Raw genomic sequence first — 20,564 nt, forward strand, 5'->3', positions numbered from 1 at the left:
GACCTGGGAGGAGTGTCTGGCAGGTGCTGCAGCCTTCATGCAGACCCTACAGGGCCAGGAACAACATTTCTCTTTTGGGGGGATCCAGCATTCTAGTGCCTTGGTGTTTGTGCCAGCTGCAGCTCGGGCATGAGGAAACATTCACAGGAACCTTATTTATCAAGATGAAGTGGTTGCACTGCCCTCTTCTCCCAGCTGTGTGTTACATGACTGGGGCTCCAGGGCAGTAGGGGCTGGTGGGGTAAATGTTTCCCTGCTCTAAGTGGGCACCTGCTCGCTGCGTGAGATCTGGCCCAAGAACAAAGAGAGTCAAGGGTTTGTCAGCAATAACCACCATACTTCGTGCATGCATGGCTGTACACAGACATGTGCCTGCTGCTCTCCAGCTTGTCTCCACCACCATCACGTTTGCAGTCTGGAACCACAGCCCAAAATCTGCCCCACAAGTGGTTGTGATAACCTCAGGGAGAGGCTCATTTATTTGCAATACAATCAAAGGGAGCAGTAGCCACAGGCAAGGCAGGCAGGCAGCCCTGGTTTTGCTACAGAGCACTGTTCTTGCATGAGTAGAGCTGTGCCCCTTGATTTGGACTGCCCAGCTCTGTGTAACCTCTGTTGGCAGCTCTCCCCACCCAAGCACTAGCCAGGTTTAAGGCTAAATGAGGCTTACTTACATGCCTTGACATCAGCCTTGTAGTTGGAAGACTACAAACAGTTACAAAAAGTAAATAAATTATTTCATTCTTTGATTAAACTGTAAATTTCATTCCATAATGCTAAAGCATCTCTAAGGTCGATTCACCTGGCATGGTGAAGTACAAAAGCTAAGACCACCCCCACTGGAGGTCATAATCTCCCTGCCTGGCAGACAGCTTTTCCCCTCTACCCTGGAATAAGTTATGCGGCTCCAGACCCTTGTGTGCACAGCAGGCAGGATGTGGTAGTGAGGTTAACAGCTCACTCAAGTCCAGATGCTCAGTGTCTGGACAACCAGAGAAGCCACCCTCTTTGCTTCCCCACTGCAGAGAGGTCAGTTCCTGGCCAGCTTGGCTGCGGGAGACGCCAGCAGCCGCTGGGTGAGCGGCAGCAGGAGGAGCTGTCTCACAGGCGGCCCCTGCAGCACGCTGCCTACAGAGCGGTGGTTTCTGCAGCGGCGATGCCGGCGTCCTTTGCCATCGCGGAGAAGAAGCCCTGCTTCATGAGCAGCTCCTCGGGGCTGTCGAATTCCACAATCCGCCCAGCATGCAGCACCATCACCCTGGCAAAAGGGAACAAGGCCTCAGCTCCCAGGATCTGAGTGGATGGCACTGCTGGTGCCAGTGCTGTGGCCCACTGACGCTCACTCCTCCTAAGTCACTTTACGTGGTTCTCCTCTCAGCAGTGCTGAGGGCACAGCCCTCCTCCCTGTGTTATGGGTCACACACTTAAGGTGTCAACAGCAAATGCTTCTATAGTCTGTTGCTGTAAAGAAGGATCCCAAAAAAAGTTTCTCCCACAAAGGCAGCACTTCTGCAGGGGCATCCTTACTATCCTTCTCTTCACCACTGTGTATCACTGCCTCAGGCTCTGCATCCACCCCTGCCCCTCTGGCTGCATTCTTGCTTCTGCTGCTGTTCACCTCTCACCCCATCCCAGGAGTCCAGATCCCCATTCCCCTTGCCCTGCAGTATTGTCCCACGGTACCTGTTGCTGTCCATGATGGTGTGGAGGCGATGGGCAATAGTAAGGACAGTGCAGTCAGCAAACGCACTCCGGATTGTTGTCTGGATTAAATGATCAGTTTCCAGATCTACGGCTGCTGTTGCTTCATCCAGGATGAGGATCTTGGCTTTGCGGAGAAGGGCCCGGGCCAGGCACACCAGCTGCCTCTGCCCAACACTGGGATGAGATGAAGAGCATGAGTTACTAGACTGACACTAGCGGACCTTCTGCAAGCCTACTGCATCTCACTGCTCTGACCCCAACACTGTCCCCGGCCTTTCCCCACTGACCATCTGCCACCCTCAGCACCACGTCCCTCAGCATATTACTCTCTGGGCCACCACAGAAGGGTTGGTTTACACTAGCTCCCTAAGAGTCCTGACTCCTCGGCCATTTTCTTCCCTCTTCACTTCCCAGAAGCTTCTGTGCATCATCCCTGGACAGCCACTTTGCTGGAGGCTGCCCCTGGGATCTAGAAAAGGGAGGGGAGCTGGGCCTTCATCTGCCCCTCTGCTCACCTCAAGTTCTCCCCTGCCTCGCTCACAGGATGCAGCAGCCTCTCGGGAAGGCCTTGCACGTATGTCTTCAGGTGAGCCAGCTCCAGGGCCTTCCAGATCTCCTCGTCTGAGTACTGGTCAAAGGGGTCCAGGTTCATCCGCAAGGTTCCGGTGAAGAGCACAGGGTCCTGCCAGGGACAGCACTGTGTTCAGCCCCACCGCAGCCATTTAGCAGGGGCAATGGCTCCTGGCCTCCAAGAGTGGCCATATCCTGCTCACACCACTTCCTGCTGCTGGCAAGGGATGTGGTGACAGCCTGCTCCCAGGCCTTTGGCACATCCACAGCTCCCAGGGACACCCTGAGGCCATGCAGTGCCTGCAGGGGCCATGCAGCAGTGGGATGTGGAAAGGTGGGGATCAGCTCACCTGGGGGATGATGGTGAGGTTGTTGCGCAGGTCATGGAGGCCAATTGTTGCTATGTCCACGCCGTCGATGATGATCTTCCCCCCAGCCGCCTCCAGCACCCGGAACAGGCAGTTGGTGAGGGAGGATTTTCCAGCCCCGGTCCGGCCCACAACCCCAACCTGTGGAAGCAGCTTTTTAGACCAGGTGACAGGGCTGCAGAAAACAAGGCAGATGCTCTCCATCTTGGTCTGGAGGGCCTTCCTGCCCTTACCATCACCCCGACTGTCTGCTTTAGTTCCTTTCCTGCAGCTCAAGTCCCCAGGAGCCACATCCCATCACCATCCCACCCCAGCGCACGGACTGAAGCCGAGAAGAAGAAACAACTTTAACGGAATCTCTGTCAAGAGCGTAGTGAGGGCAGAGGCACCTTCTCAGTGCTCCCAATATTACAGGTGATCCCCTGAAGAACCAGGTCCAGTTCAGGTCGGTAGCGAACTTTGTAGTCAATGAACTGGATCTCGCCTCTGCTGGGCCAGCCACGTGGTGGACGATTTTTTGTCACCCATGGAGCCTGGGGGAGGGCACAGGAGCATTAGGGGGTTCCCTCCGCAATGCTGACCAGCACCAAGGTGTGCAGCAGGTGTTTGCCCAGACCCTGGATTCCTCACCTCATTCTTCACCGTCATGTACTCGTGGACCCGCTCCACAGCCACGATGTTGGTCTCCAGCTCCGAAGATGTCCTCACCAGCCAGTTCAGTGTCTGGGTCACCTGCATGGCAGAATCAGAGGGTGCAGAGCTCAGTGGCACCCAGGAAAAACCACCTCCCACCTCAGCCTAGGGAATCATACCTGGCCTGGTCCCTAAGGCTCCACTGCCGAGACACAGCCCACCTCTCCCCAGCCCTTCAAAAACTTTGCTGCAGCATCTCTGATGCACAGCAAGGCCATTTTCCTCCGCGTGGCAGCAAGTATGCCACTCACACTGGGATGAATATGTGCTTCCCTGGCTCTATAGCCACTCCACAGGTGATTGGACACCGCAGATAATCCCATTTCCATGGATCAGAGCTGGTGGCAGGGCAGCATCCTGCTGCCAGCCCAGAGCTCCCAGAGACAGCCCTGTCCCGGAAGTAGAAAATGCTTTCAGTGACTCACATTGAGAGCAGAGGAGACAGAAAGACCCACGATGCCACCCTCCAAAGTGCCCTTTGCAATCACTGCCAGAAGCGCAGAGAAGAAGACCACCAGGCTCCCAACGAACTCCAGACGGATGGCCAGCCACCTGCACCAGGAGAGGACAGCTGAAGGGCAGGGAGAGAGGCAGGAAGGCATGTGCCTGTGCCCAACACACAGCCCACCACACTGCACCAGCATCCCTCATGCCCAGCCACGAGCCCCGTGCTGTGCACACTGCACACATTGGTGCATGTACACAGCAGGCCATTTGTGGCCAATTCTGCAAGCAGGTTCATTTATGTCAGTCCATGTCTCACATGTAACCTCCTGTGCTGGTAATGCCATGTATCAGAACAGCCCCAAACATTCAACCCTCAAACACCCAAATAATTTACCAATAAGATTCAAAACCAAAAAGTGCCTGCATCACACTCCTGCTGGGCCTGGAGGATCACCCTCTTCCCAGAACTCACCAAGAGCATCTCAGCCCTTGACTGCACAGCTCACCCTGCCCAGCCTCTGGACACTTTGTAGGGGAGAATACTTTGGCTTTCAAAATCACCCTAAAATGTCCCATTGCCACAGACGGTGCCCCTATCCTAAACTGCCCCAGTACCTACACAGACCCTCTATGCTGAGATCAAGAGGGAGGACTGCAGGATCCCAGGGATCTCTCTCAGGACCCAGAAGCCTCAGGCAGAAGTGCTGCAAGCTGTGCTGTGGCAAAAGTGGTAAAACTCACCTATTTGATACTATCCAGGAGTAAACACTTTTCTGATTTATGTCCATGGTGATCTCATTTTGCTTCAGGAACCGTTCTTGGTGCCCGTAGGCTCGGATCACAGAAAGGCCTGACACTGTCTCACCAAAGTGGGAGTAGATGGGAGACCTGGTGACAGAGTCCAAACGCCTTAGCTGGCGTGACGTGGACACGTAGAAGCGCTGAAATGAGCGACACAGACTGGTTACCAACACAAAGCCCAGCAGCCAGCAAGATACTGCTCTCAGCAGGGCAGAAGCTTCACTCGGGGCCCAGTTACTCACCAGCACAAAATAGTAGAAGATGCTCAAGGGAACGATAACAACAGCGAAGAAAGGAGTGGCCAGGCAGATCACAATCAGTGTGCTAATGATGGCCATGAAACAGGAGATCCAGCTGCGGAAGGACATGGGAATGGTCTCGTCTACTGTGAAGATGTCCTGGAGCATATAAAAAAAGAATAGAGAAGCAGTCAGTGACCCCAGAGAGAAGGAGAAGCCCAAAGGCCCCATACATACAGGGTTCCTACACAGTCCTGTGATAGCACAGTGCCAGACACTTGTAAAAATATCACATCATCCTGAATTGGTGTTATGGTCATAACCTCATTTAGGGCCACAGTTCTTAGCTTGTGAACAGCTGAGTTAACAGAGAAACTTGTAGGTCCACCGTTTGTGGTAATTGGGAGTGGAGCTGCAGCTGAGCCTCATCCCCAGTGGGCTAGAGCTGTGAAAAACAGGTGAACAGTATTGAAGGTAACGAGACATGGAGTGCCAAAGTGCACTGACCAATCACAAAAGGATAAAGAGGACACACAGGTGTAAAGCATGTGAGATGAAGGGTGTAAAAGTTGGGCTAAAAAACAAGAAGAGCAGATGCTTTCACCCTTCTGAAGTGACATGATGTTACACTTTATGGGCCGACACCTGAAGCCTTCTGATGTGGTATGGTGTTACTCTGTTCAGGGGAATGCTTAAAGCTTTCTGAAATTGTATGGTGATACTTTGTGTATTGTGGTCTTAACTGTGGCACATGCTGTGACAGAAACTTCCTCTAATATTCCCCTGTTACACAGACCAGCTTTAAGAACTGCATCTTCATCAGGACCTAGGATGCAGGAGCAGTAAATGAAGCAAAAAGAGGGACAGTGCAAACTCCAGGTCTGTGCAAGTGCACCCAGGTCTCCAGCTGGTCCTCATCCATCTTCTAGCCAGGCATCACATACTCCCTCAACTCAGAGTAAACCCAGGCCCATAGGCTTAATTTTAAGAAGACATTTAATTCCCAAAAATCAAGAGATGGTACTAAAGGAAGAAGTGGAGAAGCAGCACACTTGAAATTACCTGTTTGTATTTCCCCCCTTTCTCATTTTCTCTTTGTTTTTGACCTTCAGTTAGATAGAAGAGATTGTAGATTTTGTTGGAAGTCTATAACCAGACAGACTTCTCATTGTGGGACTTGAGCTCTAGGCTCTTACCTCTCTTAGTCATCTACTATGGACCCTTTTCTGTTCCTCCACATCCTTCTTGCCCAGGTGACTCCAAACAGGACACAGTATCCAGGTGTAAGCTCCTCAGCACTGAGCAGAGGAGGTACCAACTCCCTGTGATTTGCCACGCTGTCTTTCTAATAGAGCCCAGGATGTGGTTTGGCTCACGGTCAGCCTTGCATCCTCATGTCCTCCTGGTCCCTTCCTGGCCCTTTCCTGGGCTCAGCTGTGCAGTGCTCAACAGGAGCAGGGTTATGCCACTACCCAGCGCTCTGCAGATGCAGTGGAACGAACACCTTTTCTGTGTCGGGGCTGTTCTCTCACCTTGGCAAACCTGTTGACGATGCGGCCGATGGGGGTGGTGTCGAAGAAGCTCATGGGCGCGCGCAGGATGTTGCTGAGCAGCTGCTGGTGCATGACACGGGAGGCTCGCATGGCGCCCCGGGCAGACAGCATGGTTGCGAAGAGCAGGAAGACAGCTGCAAGGAGAGCACGGGGCTGTCACCAGCTCATGGGTGACACTGGCCCCAGGTGCCCTTTGGCTTAATGGACACACCAAGCAGTGCCAAGCCAGCAGCTCTGCAGCGAGCCGCAGGGATAATTCTGCATCCCACCTTCTTGGGAGGCCCCAGCAACTGTGTCCCAGCACAGGGGAGGAACACTAACCCTATTGGAAAGCCTTGGGCCCTAGCACTATGTCTAATCTGATTAAGGAAAATTATCTTAAATCGAGGGGGCAACACAGACCAGGAACAATTTCTGCTGCTTTCAGAGTGGCGTGTGTCCACAATTCAGCCAGGAGCTGGAAGGAAGCCAGCAGCAGGCAAATGAACAAAATGCTGGGTCCCCTGCTCCTTACCACACTGCTGGCTGCAGGCCTTGCAAGTCGTATCCCTCCTGGCCCACACAAATGAGGTGAGTGGGAACTGCTGTCCTCCCACACTCACCTTGTGACACCCCCAGTGCCCCGAAGACACCGATGCGCAGGTCCCGCAGCTGCGTGGGGTAGCTCTCGTTCTGATAGCGCGCCGAGTCGTCGGTCCAGTCACTGAGCCACAGGTTGCTCCCCACGTAGGCCACGTATTGTCCAACGTAGCCCACGACGATCCAGAAGGTAAAGCACCAGCCAACAGCACGCAGGTACCGCAGGTACATGGAGAACTTCACCTGTGGATCAATTGAGCCCATCAGACCTCAGGCAATGACACCCAGCACAGCCTTGGGACCCCACCTTGCTGCCCACAGTGCTCCACCACCCCACCCACCAGTCCCAGGCAGCTCTGTCTCCTTTGTGTCTCTTGGCTGTGGAAGCCCCCACCAGCTTCTCTGAGCCACAGTCAGGGTCTGGCAGCACTTAGCCAGGGCAGCACAGTGCTTCATCCCTCCATCCTCCTCACCCTGCCGGTTTCCACAGCTTCTTTCTCGATCAGTTGCTGTCCCTTCAGCTTCTTTGGGGGCTCCTCCTGGGCCTTCTTCTGGGAACTGGTGCTCTTTTTACTAAGGCTGCAGGGAGGTGATCAGTACCATTAGTCACAGGGTGTTGGATTGGTGCTAATCTCCTGGGGTCCATCCCTGGGCTGCACTGAGTCTTCAGTGGTGGAGTCCTCTGGAAAATAATGTCCTAACTAGGGCAGCTTTGAGTGAGCCTTGTGGAAGCACTAGGCATGTGCAGCCATAAAATTCAAAGCCTCATTCCCAAGGGCAGAACTAGCCATCAGCACGAGTTTCAGGGAAGACTGCAGAGTAAGGCTGTGGTACACTAGTGTGAGTAAAGGCAAAATCAGATGCTCCTGACCCAGAGCAGCTTGTGGTAGGAGCAAGCAGGGAGGCTCTCAGCTGGAACTCCCTGGGAAGCCCCCAGATCCCTGTCTCTGAGGGAGCAGTGCATTTGGCAGGGGAAAGAGCTAAAGAGCTGAGAGCTCAGGTCATGGCCCACCTGCGACTCAATTTTCTGCGATGGATGCTGGCCTCTCGCTTCAGGGTCATTGTCACCACATCTTCAGTGCGTTCCTCCATGCAAGGATCCACAGCTTCATCAGCCTCCTCTTCATCCCCAGCTAAAGCAACAGCTACAAGCACAGGGATGAGGGAAGGTAGGGTCAGGCACTGAGGAAAGAGCAGATCCCATAACCACACTTCTGCTCCGTGCTGTACCCTAGGCCTGGGCTGTGTCCTACCACCACGTATCACACCTTCTCCAACCTTGCTGCAAGACCAGCACAGCAGGAGGAGGAAGAAATGCATTGAGCTGGAGGGAGAACTGATAGGGGACATAGGGCTAAAGGCCTGCACAGAGGCAATCCCTCCTGCCGACTTCTCCCAGCACTACTGCCAGACCTCAAGCAGAGATTTGTGCTAGTTTAGTAGTGCAAGGTTTGCTAGGTCATATGACTCCAGCTCAGAAGCATCTCCTTGAGCAGGTAGAAGTGGGCCCTGTGAAGACATACTGGGAATAGCCAGGCTGCAGCAGGACAACTGGGCTGAGCTCTGACAGGGTAAGCACCCACCTGACCTGACACCACTCCTCCCCATAGCGCTGGGGGACATGATAAAGATGAAATATTATCCAATGGGATGTTTAGAACAAACCAAAGGATCTTTCTGACCCCAGCATCACAAAAATATGGAGCCTGTTGCCACATAAGATTTTGGGACCCATAATAAATGAACTAAAAAGGGAGTAAAGAAGTTAAACAGGTCCCATGCTGGATGTTCAACATAACGCCTGAATGCAAATCTTAGTCAGGAAGTTATTGTGCTGCTGATTGCCAGAAGCTGAGAAGGAATCACAGCAGCCACCATTGGTGCCTGGGCTGGATAGGGCCAGGTCAGGCTGACCCATCAGATCTTCATATCCCCAAGATACATGCCCAGCCATTTTAACTGCCACAGCCCCACTGTGTTCCCAGTACCTGCAGTATTTTCCTCTGAAACATTCTCCTCCTGATTTCCATACAAGTTCAGGAACTGGGAAAAGGCCCCCTTGTTTGCAAGCAGAGTGCTGTAGGAGCCATGCTCAGACACTGCTCCTGCCGCCAGCACCACAATGTTATCGACCTGGGGCAGGAAACTGATACTGTGCGTCACCAAGATCCGTGTCTGCAACAAAGGGGTTGCAGGGTAGTGATCATCAGAGCACCCCTCATTCCCAGCCATGGGTCTGCAGGCTCTCCATCTCCCACTTGGGGACTTGTCTGCTTAGCAATGCCTGGCTATGAGGACACAGGGTACCCCTCTGGGGACTCTCGAGGCCTCTCCTGCCTGCTGCAGCTGCACGTGAAAGCTGCAAGATTCCTCCCTGTCCCAGGCAAGCAATCTCAGACTTCCTCGGATGGCTAACACCATGCCAGTGCCACTCCTGCCTGGCTGGGGGGTTTGTTGGAGGGTATGGGTGCTCACCTTCTTTTGCAGCAGCCCTTTTGGCCCCAGCACATGCTCGAAGAGGTACTTGCCCACGTGGGCATCCACGGCAGAGAGCGGATCATCCAGGATGTAGATGTCTGCGTTGCTGTACACCGCCCGGGCCAGGCTGACCCGCTGCTTCTGGCCCCCGCTCAGGTTGATTCCCTGGAAGGAAGGGAAGGACCTCCCTGGACACGGGGCTGGCACAGGGCAACAGCTCTGACCTCTGCTGCAGGTGCTATCAGAAACCCGTAGTGCCCAGCACTGATACCTTCTCTCCAATCTCTGTCTGGTCACCTGCAGGCAGCAATTCCAGGTCTGGAAGGAGGGCGCAGGCCTTAAGGACCTGCTGATACCTGGCTTCATCCAACTCTGACCCAAAAATGATGTTGTCTTTCAGTGTGGCATTCTGGATCCAGGCCTGCTGGGGGACATAGGCCAGGGAGCCCTGGAAGAAGAGACAAGAACAGCTATCTGTCAGAGATCAGCCTGAGCACTGACACCCCCTGCAGCCTGTCCTTGCCCTGAGCCACCACTCTGGGACGGTCCTGCTTTACCTTCCCTGCTGAGCTCCCAGGCAGCCCCAAAGCCCTGTGGACCAGCTGGCTCCTCTCACCTGGATGTTGATGTGTCCCTTGATATTCTCCATCTCCCCGAGCATGGCTGACACCAACGAAGATTTGCCTGAGCCCACAGCCCCCACCACAGCCACCAGGCTCCCAGGCGTGATGTCCAGGGTGACACTGCAAAGACATGAGGGCTGAGGAAGCAGCACTGCCAGGCCACCCATCAGTTCCTGTGTGGGACAGGGCAGTGTCTCTGGGACACTCAAGCCTAGCAGCACTGTGAGAGCTGGTTGCCCTCCCCAGCTAATAATGCAGAAAGCCTCCCCCTGCCCAGCCCCCTGCCATGCCACAGAGCACTCACTCTCTTATGGCAGCGTTGCCGTCCTGCTCCCAGGCAAAGGTGGCCTCCGAGAAACGCACAGCACTGCCTGCCAGAGAGAGACATCCCTCAGAGAGGGGACAGCCCAGGGCTGGGCCAGCCTGAGGCCCACAGAGAGTGATCTGGAGGTTCACCTGCCTGCAATGGGGTTGTGGTGGATAGCTGAGGTGTCCAGGTCCTCTCCACTCAGGTAGCGCTCCAGCCTCTCAGTCGACACATTGGCCTGCCACGGCAGAAAGAGGATGCGGATGGCACATGGGCACGGGTGGGCTGGCAGGAGCCCCATAAGCAGACCATCACATCACGGTCCCCACCCAAACTCTGGGCCCCAAACCTGTGTTATGCGTGTGAGTCCTGTCCCACCCCACTGCCAGCAGAGTCCTGTGCACTGGCCCCGGCGGCCCATCACACACCTGAGCCCCATCTGCTGGTTTGGACAGAGGTCATAGGGTCCCCCTACACCCCCCTGCCCTATGTGAGGCCTGACCTGCACCAGGGAGGAGATGACCATGGGCAGCGTGGCCATGGGGAAGCGCAACACATTGAAAAGGGAGATGGCAGTAAAGGCCTTCTGTGCATCCAAGATGTTGTTCTCATCCACAAGCACGTAGACAGCAAAGGTTGCCAAGGAGACCTAGGACAGAGATAAGGGAAAGCCACCATCAGTGTGTTTGTGTGCAGCCCAGACCCTCAAATTACCCCAAGGCCTCATCAGCAGTGCCTTTGTGCTGGGGACCTATTCCCCTCCTGTTTCTGTTCTCCTTTGGGCCGCATTTCACCACCTCAATGGGACTCCTTTCCAGCACAGCTGTCCTGCCAGCAACCAGAACCATAATCTATATCCACCAGCCAGCCCCTTCCTCACTGCAGAAACACTCCAGCTGAGGTCCCAAATATTTCCCATCCCCTTGGCCACAGCCCAGCCCCAGCTCAGAGGAAGGTGCACCCCTCCCCAGGGCTGTTGTCACTCACCAGGGAAGGAGCACATGTGAACACGAAGACAGAGACTGACTGCAGGTAACCAAAGTTCACCAAGTTCTTGAGCTCACGTGCCCGGATCTCATTAACTCGCTTCTCAAAGGAGGGCTCCCAGGCGAAAAGCTTCAGGATCTGCAGGATGAGCAGGGTGAGCAGATGCTGGTCTCACAGGAATGCCCAACACCACACTCTGCTCACTGGTGGCCAGCACCTCCACCACCTGGCTTGCTCAGAAGCCTGCTTGGCCACTGCATCTCCCCTCTCTGTCCTGCTTATAGCACTGGGCACTGCCAGCTCCTCTGCCACCATGCCACAGCCATCCAGAAAACCCTCTCTTGGCTCCCAAGTCTTAGTCCGAGTATCCAGAACTCCTCCCCAGCCAACTTTTCAAAAGTTGAGGCAGCTGACGGAATTGCCGAGATCCAGACACAGGGCCCCCAAGCTAGACTAACACTGGTGCTGTAGGGTTAAAGAGGTATGCTGCCTCCAGGTCCAGTGCACCAAGAAGAGGGGTGCAGCAGCTGCTCAGAGAGTCTCCACTCCACTGCCCACCTTGATTCCATTGAGGATTTCAGTCATTATTTTCATGCGTTCGTCCTTGTTCTTCATGTTCCTCTCCTACAAATAGAAGAGCCAGACATCGCCTGAACCAGACAGCAGCTTACCCTTGGAAATGCATCTGGGCTGCCACAGGGAAGGGAAGGATGGGCTCCACAGCCCAGAGAAGTCATCCCATGAAGCTGAGCCTTGGCTCCCCATGGCTCTGGGCAAGCTGGGGAAAAACACCACCCTGCTGTCAGGGAGAAGCTAAAGCTTTATCTCAAGGTTGGCAATATCTCATTTTTAGCCCTTAAGGCTGTGCCCAGTCTGGTTCAGGTTCAGCTGTGATGGTAGAACAGATCTCACCTATCTCCTCCTCGTGGCAGCTGATCACCTCTGGCTCAGGCTAGAGGCACCCCCAGCCCAAGGGAGATCAACTTCCTGGGCTGGGAAAGATCCAGAGCATAAAAGCAAAGGGTAGGGAGTGTGGCAAATGAGGGAGGGGAGCAACAGTGAGGTTGGACGTGGGAGACCAGGGAGGATATTGCACCCACCACTGACCTGAATGGTTTTGGCCTTGGCAACCAGGAATGCATTTATGGGGAGGAGCAGCAACAAGGTTGCAATGCCAGCCAAGACAGAGGGGCCCAGCTCTCCCCAGAGGAAGACAATGGACAGGATAATTTGCAGGGGGGATGACCACAGCTGGTGAATAAAGTTGGCCAAGTCCATGAACCTCTGGGCATCAGCTGACATCAGATTCACAGTCTCTCCCACCGTGGACTCCTTGCGGGTGGCTCCGGACATGGTGAGCGACTGGAAGAAGAAAGCACAGTCAGCACAAGCCAGTCTGGGAGCAGCCCTGCTGCCAGCAGCAAGGCTCGGAGCAGGCAATTAGCAGACCGGGCTGAAATCACTTCTGGGTTTGTTCCTGGTGCCTCTGCACTGGGCACCGGTGCTCTCCTCACTGCCTGGAGCCACTGGGTGCTGGGTGCAAAGAAAAGCACCCCTGTGCAGGAATCTAGTGGCACCTGCCCGAGGTGTTGCACTGCTCTGAAGAGAAACCTGCCTCAGCCCGTGGTAGCTGTCAAACACATGGCTGCAGCACCTAGGTCCCAAGCAGAACTAGGGCTCACAGTGCCCTCAGTGCTGGGTGGGTGTCCCCCAAGCTCCCCCTGTGCCTTCTGAGGAGGAAAGTGCACACACCCCAGGTTGATGGGGCGAGTGGATGATTTTATCCAAGCCCAGCTTGGAGGAAGCCAACAGGGATGATGACAGGACCATACAGACCTTCTTGTAGATGGCAGCGATGAGACTGGCTCGCACATTGATGCCAAGCTGGAAGCACAAGCTGAAGTGCTGCTGCAGGCAGAGGGACTGGATCACTGCCGTCAGGAAGAGCAGGATGGCATACAAATAGCCTTGCCAGGCAAAGGAGTCCTCATCTGACACAAAGGCAATCAGCAGCCTGGCAGGGAAAGAAGCTCATGAGACACACACCCTACTGAGACACAACCAAGCAGGATGCTCCCAGTGAATGCAGGGGAAGCATCCTCACAAGAGTGGTGAGCAAAACCCTGCCCCAGGGAGCTGCTCAATGGTCAGCAAGCTGGGAACCCTGTTCTGCCACAGACATGGCAGAGGGTCACTAAAGGAAGATCATCCACAGCACAGAGACTGTGCTGCTCTGCAAAACAAACTGGAGAGGCCCCGCTGGGCTGAGCTGCACTGACTCTTGGAGGGCCCCAAAGAAGAGCCGGGACTATTTCCAGGGAGGGAGCAGGGCTGCATTTCAGGATGCAAGGGAGCAGGATATTACACATAAGAGCTGGCAGCCAGCTCAGATCAGTTCTTTGTTAAACTGTACCCCAACATAATCTCCCATTTTTGGTGAGGGCACAAAATGCCCCCAGGGTCTGTGGCTGGGAGAGGCACACATGGAGATGATGGGGCTGGATACGGTGCACACACTGAGAGGTGGTGGGGCTGGGTGCAAAGTCAGGACAGAGACAAAGGACTCACTTCAACAGCTGGGGGCTGACAAACACGAGGGCATCATGCACCAGCTTGAATGCCACTGCTAGCAGGAGATTCTGCTGGAAAGTCTTGCCCAAAGTTTTCATCAACCAACCCCTGGGGTAATCCTTGGGAGGGCCTGAGTCCTCGTTGTCTCCCTTCTTCTTCTTCTTCTTTGGCTGCTTCTCCTCCTAGAGGAAAGCCCACACAGAAGTGAGGGAGCTGGTTGTGCAGGCAACCTGCATCTGGAAGGATGCTTCAGGGCAGCACCTCACTGACCCCGGATCAGGCATCCTGAACAAAGCCTTAGCTTTAGCTCCTGTCACACTCCCTTTCACTGATCTCTGCTTATGTCATACGCACCCAGGACTAGACCTTCTCTTTTCTACCAAAGACAATTGTTAAAACCTAAACCAGCCTGAACCTCTCAGGCCAAAAATCAGGCAAAAATAATGAAGAATCCGAGGCCAGTGGTGGTCACAGAAAGATGTTCCCTCTGATCTCATTGCTGGAAAGTATCTGAGGTAGATAGACATGAGGGAACTGCTTGTACTGCAGATTTGAGGGTGGTTCATGTCTTTGTGTAAGGCAAAAAGATGGAAACTTTCTTGGTCTCTCAAAATAGGAGATCTGCAGAGGACGTGACAGGAAGACCCTGTCTTGGTTTCCCCTATCTTTGCCCATGGTCCTGTGGGATCAAAGACGGGAACGCCCAGCAAAGAGGGCTGCAGGCAGGTGAGGTGACCCTACTCCCTGAGGCTTGACCTGGATGTCTCAGTCTCATACAAGGCCAAGAGTAGGAATGGATTTACCAGCACCAGGATGTCTTGGCTCTGGGCCTTGCTCATACTGTTCCCATGGTCTGGGTATTCCTGGCGTCTCTTCTTGCGTTTCCGTTTCTCCAGTTCTGCTCTGGCCTTCTGCATCACTGTCTTCATGTTCTTCTCAAAAGCAGTGTAAAGAGCCTTTGTCTTGTCTTTTTCTTTCAAGTCCCAGACATCCTCTATCTCCAAAGGCTTGCGATAGCCCTTGAAAACCATGCTGTGGGACAGAGAAACCCAATTACACTTGTTGGAGATTCCTCGCTGCAAATGCAGAGCTTTAACACCATCCTGGCCCCGGGCTCAGGCTGCACAGGCTGCACCCAATGTGGTGCCGCTCCCAGCCTGTGCTGCAGGTTCCCCTGAGGCACCCCTGCATTTTGCCAGCCCGACCTCCCTCAGAGCCCTGCTCACCTGCTGTACCATTCAAAGGTGATGGAGCTCAGGAAGGAGGCTGTCACCTCTGGGTTCTGTGGTACAAAGCAAAGGGGGTATTGAGAGATTGTTTATCTAGGGGATGGTTTTCACAAAAGCTGCTTTAGCCTCCCCCAGCCATTAAGGAGCCTCATAGGTTTCAAACGGTGCCAGCTCCAGCCCCAGAAACCTCAGCTCAGAGCCAGCAGCAGCCCACCCTGGATGCACATGCAGATGCCCCATGCTGCAGGCTCCAGCTCTTGCTGAGTCCTGTGCTGAAGTCTTCAGGTCTTCCCAAGGAGCCTGGAGCCTGCACAGAGCCTGCCCTGCCCCACACAATGCTCAGGATGTGGTGCCCAGTCCCATGTAGTCCTCACACCTTCTTCCCGATTTCCTTTGTTTCTGGGGCAATATCTGAGGGGCCTGAGACAATGAAGAGCAGCAGCTGGAGCCCGTAGGAGATGAAGAAAAGGATAAACCGTGGCAGGTCAGGGATTGGTTCCTGCAGAAATGGAAAGCCCAGGGTTATTGCTGGGGATTGTCTCAAGGCCCCTGGAACTCAGAGACAAGATCCATCCCTTGGCTGAGCCAAACAGAGCAGTGCAAAACTCGCTCGGAGTCCTGGATCAGCTTCCCATTGCCACCTCTCCCTGCTTCTCCCTGACCTCCTCCCGTAAGTGTTCAAGGGGGGAAATTAGTCCTGGAGAGCTTATACTTCCCCAAAGAGACAGGATTAATTCAAACAGGAAATCCTTTTCAGGTCTTTTCTGGTTCCCCAAGGTCCCCAGGGCAGCTGGGACCCCAGTGATACCACAGAGATCTTGTCAAGGGAAGAGAATGAGGAAGCTTCCTTCGGGAGCAGAGCAAGACCGTGTTGAAGCACAGAGCTTCCTGTCAAACCCAACCTGCAGGGCTTTCCGGACGAGTGACTGGAATGGCAGAATCCCACAGAGAAGGGAGAGCGTCCAGAAGCAAAAAAGCACCCCCGAATCTCTGCGCAAGCAGCAGCGCCGTGCATCCTGCACCAGCAGGACCATAATCTGGGGGAAAGAAAATCAGTCAGAGCTGCAGGACTAGGTCTGGCTCTAAAAGTGCCTTTGGAGCATGTGTCCTGGGATGCCAGCACACATGATCTGCTGGGATTCACTGCCTTGAATACCCTGAACACACCACCAACCCTTCATAAGCTTCAGAATTAATTATAGAGGGCAAATGTTTACTTCAGGAAGACATAAGATCAGGTTTGAATGTACCCTGACGTTACAGCAAGGCACTATTACTCTTTCTAGCTGTTCTCACTCCAGATTCTCAGACATGTCAAGCCATGAGGGGTCACACCCTGTCTCCAGCACCTTGCCTCCAGACCTGGAACTGAACCCAGATCACATTCCAGCGGGGCAGCCTCTCTGTGAGTCCCCTTGCCCTATCATCTCACATGGACTCTGCATGTGAAACTAAATGACACAGCAAAATAAGAAGGAAAGCACGTTAAGGTCTTATTTTGCTTTTAAGTGTAGCTCCTGAGCATTTGTTAAGACTGTTAGAATACTCCATGTCTCACACAGGGTATCTGTAGCTGCCATGCACATGTTCCATCAAGCTAATAGCCACTAGATCCTCTTTAGCCAGCCTTCTCCTCTGCCTGGGCACACTGTGGTACTTCCTAGCTCTCTGCCCAAAACTGAGCAGCAATGTAAAGAAAGCTGTGAGACATCAGAGCAGCAAGCCATGGTCTGATGTTTACACTGCAAAATCAGTCCTGTGAAAAGCACACTGCTCCTAGTAAAGTTCTGTCAGAGACTCAGCTACGCTTGCAGGCAGGGAATCATCCCATTTTAAGGATTACAGCAGTGAGCACTGTACAGCCAGGCACCTGCCCTCAAAATATCACCTTTGTGCACCACCCACACAGGTTTGGAGCTAGTCCCACCCAATTTCCAGGCTACCCTTGCCCCGTGGACACAGCTTCCTTCTGATCTCTGTGCTAGGGAAGCCTTGTTCTGTTTGGTGCTGCAGTCTCACCCTGTCCCTGTGACACACAGCACGCTCAGGCTGAGCCCTTACCCAGGTGGCGATGTACAGGCTGGGGTTTGTGTACTGCACAGCTGGCACAGCGCCCTGCTCCGCGTCTACAAACGCCAGCGCCAGCTCCGCCACTGCCGTCAGCATCAGCAGAGCAGCCAGCACCTGTGGGGAGAGAGGGCCAGCCCATTGTGGACACTGGGAACCACTGCGAGACAACAGAGTTCAGCATAAAATACATCCTTACACCCTTTTCAACCCAGAGTTGGCCTGGGGCAGCTTTGAACCCTGCGAATGTTCCACAGCTCCACAGGAGCACTACCATCATTTTCAGTTTGGAAGATAGCAGCCCACAAGATGAGAGGCCCCAGTACACACTCTGACCTCCCTCCCAGTGCATCCCTCCCTGTTATGCCCTCTGTCCCAGATATGCCTCCTGCTGGACTCCCCTTTACACTTCTGTCCCAGATGGTTCCCTATCTCATTGCTCCTTCCCTCCCTCATTTCTCATCTCTCCATCCCAAACCTCACTGTAGAACAGAGTCTTTCCACTCATAGCACTCATTTCCACTCAGGCTGCTCCAGCCTGTCATCTGTGCCCCCTCAGCTCCACTCTACCTGTTTGATAATGTAGAGTTTGGTCACAGAGGATTTCTTGGCTCTGGATTTGCACATGGGCAGGAGCTGCCATGGGGCCAAAATCCAGAAGAAGCCAAGGGGGATCCAGACCAGCACAGTCTGCTGGAAGCACACCGGCAGGTCAGCATCCGGACGAGCAAGGTAGGAATCATTCTAGGGGCAGCAAGGACAGAACACCAAGTCACATGCAATGGCTTGACTCTCATTTGGCACACAGGACAAAAGCCAACGCTCCTATAGGTCCTTCCCACCCAGCTCCACGCCATTGCATCCCCCCTTCAACACCCACCCTCCTGGCTGAGTATTTCAGCACTCGGCCAAGTGATATCCCCATCTCCATCTCTCTGCCTGAATGAGGGATGGCCACCCCTTGCTGGAGCCAAGCCAGCAGAAGCAACTGAAGCCAAATCATTCTCCAGAAGTCCATACAGACTGTCCTGTGCTCCCAGGAAGGCTAAAACAGGACAGAGCTCAGTCAGAGAGGCATCATTGCCTCACTGTCCGGTGAACACTGTGCGGGCAGCGCACAGCACTCAGTGCCATGGCACCCCTGGATAAACCCCAGACCCTCTGCCGACCGCTGGCACTTGGGTCTCACTGGTAGGACAGGCTGTGAGCCTTGGAATCCACTGCTCTCCCCCCACAGGGGGTGTCCTACACCGAGAACAGGCACCGGGGATGATGCAGTCACTCACCCAGAAGATGGAGCCGCAGAACTCCTCCAGGGCTGCTGACATAGCTTGGGGGAGAAGAAGCGGCAGCTCCTTCCTCTCGCTCTGCCCAACTGAGAGACCTGGGCAGATGCTTGGGATAAAAGTCCCCCCACACCCTCAAGCGGTCTTGGGACAAAAAACTCTGATGACCCACAGTTATTTATTAACTCGGTGCTATTGCACAACCCTACAAACCAAAGCAGTGACCAAAAGGGCTTGGGAAGCCGCACAGGCTCAGGAGAAGGGAGGAGAGGAAGACCCAAGAAAGACACCAAAGAGGAGATACAGGGAAGCCACAGAGTCACTGCAGGACACCACAGCCATTGCTCAGAAACCACAGACCTTGATCAGTGCACACCAACAGAGACAAACTCATCCGGACCAGCTAAAGATGTTACTTTGATGCAACAGACCTCTCCGGTGAGAAGCCTGCTGAACGCCAACAAAAAGTCCAGCAAAGGCTGGTCCCACGAGTGGTGGGCTGGTGCCACCTGGCAAGGGGGCCTGTGACACCAGCAGTGCCCCTTGCCTGGGAATTTGCAGTGTCTGGCAGCTGAGCTGACCATATGATGCACTGGTCTTGCTGAGTCTTCAGGATCCAGATTCCTTTTACTAATTTCCACTCTGCAGAGCCTGAAGATTTTCCAAATTCCTTCTTTTGCTTCTTTATTTGCCACATTTCCATGTTGTCTGTGTGTTATGGCAGTTGGCTGACCACAAAACCCCAAAGAGACTTTGAATCTTCATTCCAAGGTAACCCCCAACATCTGACAGAAAGAGGATGACTCCCAAGGAGACTGATTGCCACTGAACCCTTGTTGCTTAGGCAGGCCTAGGTGTGACAGGAACATGTGGGGACAGTGCTACTAAGGCTGGAACTGGATTTGCTTTATCATGTGTGCTCTTGAGGAGCAGTAGATAAAAGAGGACAGTAGGGTGACTGTAATTATTGTGCTGTCTCATTGTACATGGAGTTACAAGATAACTCAGAAGTCAAGGGTGACACGATGAGTAATTCCTCAGGAACCATCAATACCAAAAAAAGGCTCAAGGTCCAACTCAGTGGTTAATTATTAGCAATGTTTCTGATTAAATCCACATGTTTTTGTAAATAAAACTATCCCTAGTGCTACGTCCTCTGGGCCAGAACCAATACACTGCTCATGAGAGCTGTAAACTGATGCAATGAGTAAGTGAATGGAGCAGTCACTCAGCCCTTCTCCATCTGGACTGCTGATGTGATTCTTCTTTCTGACACTGGCACTGGTGTCCTCTGGCCTTGCTCAAAACCACTTGGAGCACTGCTGTCACTCGCTTATGACACCTTCCTACATAATGCACTGTTTCAGTTTTTTGAACAGGTCACAGCTCATCCTCACCCTGGCTTTGGTCTCACACTCAGAGTTGAAGTGCTGCCCTCAGCACAGGAGTCTGCTCTCTTTGATGTTCAAAGCAAGCATAATCCACTTTCTCTACCCTCACAGTTGGGGCATGCTCCTCCTAAAAACCTACAAATCTTTACTGTTCTTCACCTCCTTCCATAAATCTTCCTCCACTAAAATACCTAGAAAACATTCACTGGGACCAAGGCAATCTAAGTAGCGCCTCTTTGGCCAGCAATACCATCATTTCCCTGTGCTCCCCTGTCTTTATCCATCTGTTATACAGCATGTTACAGCTTTCCAAACTAGGCACTGATTCATGCCTGTCTCACACAGGGTCTGATCCAGAGGTCTCTGCCAGGCAATCAGCCAGATTGCTCCAGCCCTCGCTGCTCATATCTTCTATGAAGAGTTTCTCTGCCTTGTCATGTTCTTACCCCATGTTCAAAAACCTGAGGCAGCTTGGTCAGCAGAATATTCTCACCTTAATTATCGTGATTATGTACTGGTAGGCCAATCTTAACTGAGCTACCAGTATCATAATCACAACCATGGCTCATGAAATCTCAACATAAGCCATGAACTCTTACAAACTCGCTATATTGACCATAATCATAAATTTAATCACTCTTTCCAAGTTTGGATTCTTCCTACAGCCTGCA

The 20,564-nt window shown here is 53.4% G+C and overlaps 1 protein-coding gene across 1 annotated transcript; it reads right to left on the minus strand.

Annotated features, from left to right (window-relative positions):
• Positions 1-450: 450 nt before the first annotated feature.
• Positions 451-18,702, minus strand: ABCC2 (ATP binding cassette subfamily C member 2). Its single transcript, XM_038141158.1, has 32 exons — positions 18,503-18,702; positions 17,787-17,960; positions 17,211-17,333; positions 16,052-16,186; positions 15,526-15,648; positions 15,147-15,202; positions 14,724-14,952; positions 13,918-14,102; positions 13,186-13,363; positions 12,457-12,711; positions 11,908-11,973; positions 11,350-11,487; positions 10,865-11,011; positions 10,512-10,600; positions 10,360-10,422; positions 10,049-10,175; positions 9,704-9,880; positions 9,430-9,597; positions 8,943-9,129; positions 7,967-8,099; positions 7,428-7,533; positions 6,978-7,197; positions 6,355-6,509; positions 4,826-4,981; positions 4,524-4,723; positions 3,761-3,887; positions 3,273-3,374; positions 3,032-3,175; positions 2,625-2,783; positions 2,220-2,386; positions 1,684-1,878; positions 451-1,258 (listed from the first exon to the last, which is right to left on the minus strand). Exons 1-32 carry the CDS (start codon positions 18,542-18,544, stop codon positions 1,129-1,131), a joined length of 4,656 nt encoding a protein of 1,551 aa, XP_037997086.1. The 5' UTR covers positions 18,545-18,702; the 3' UTR covers positions 451-1,128.
• Between the last annotated feature and the right edge of the window lie 1,862 nt (positions 18,703-20,564).

This window comes from Motacilla alba, chromosome 6 (genome assembly GCF_015832195.1).
Source record: "Motacilla alba alba isolate MOTALB_02 chromosome 6, Motacilla_alba_V1.0_pri, whole genome shotgun sequence".
Classification (NCBI taxonomy): domain Eukaryota; kingdom Metazoa; phylum Chordata; class Aves; order Passeriformes; family Motacillidae; genus Motacilla; species Motacilla alba.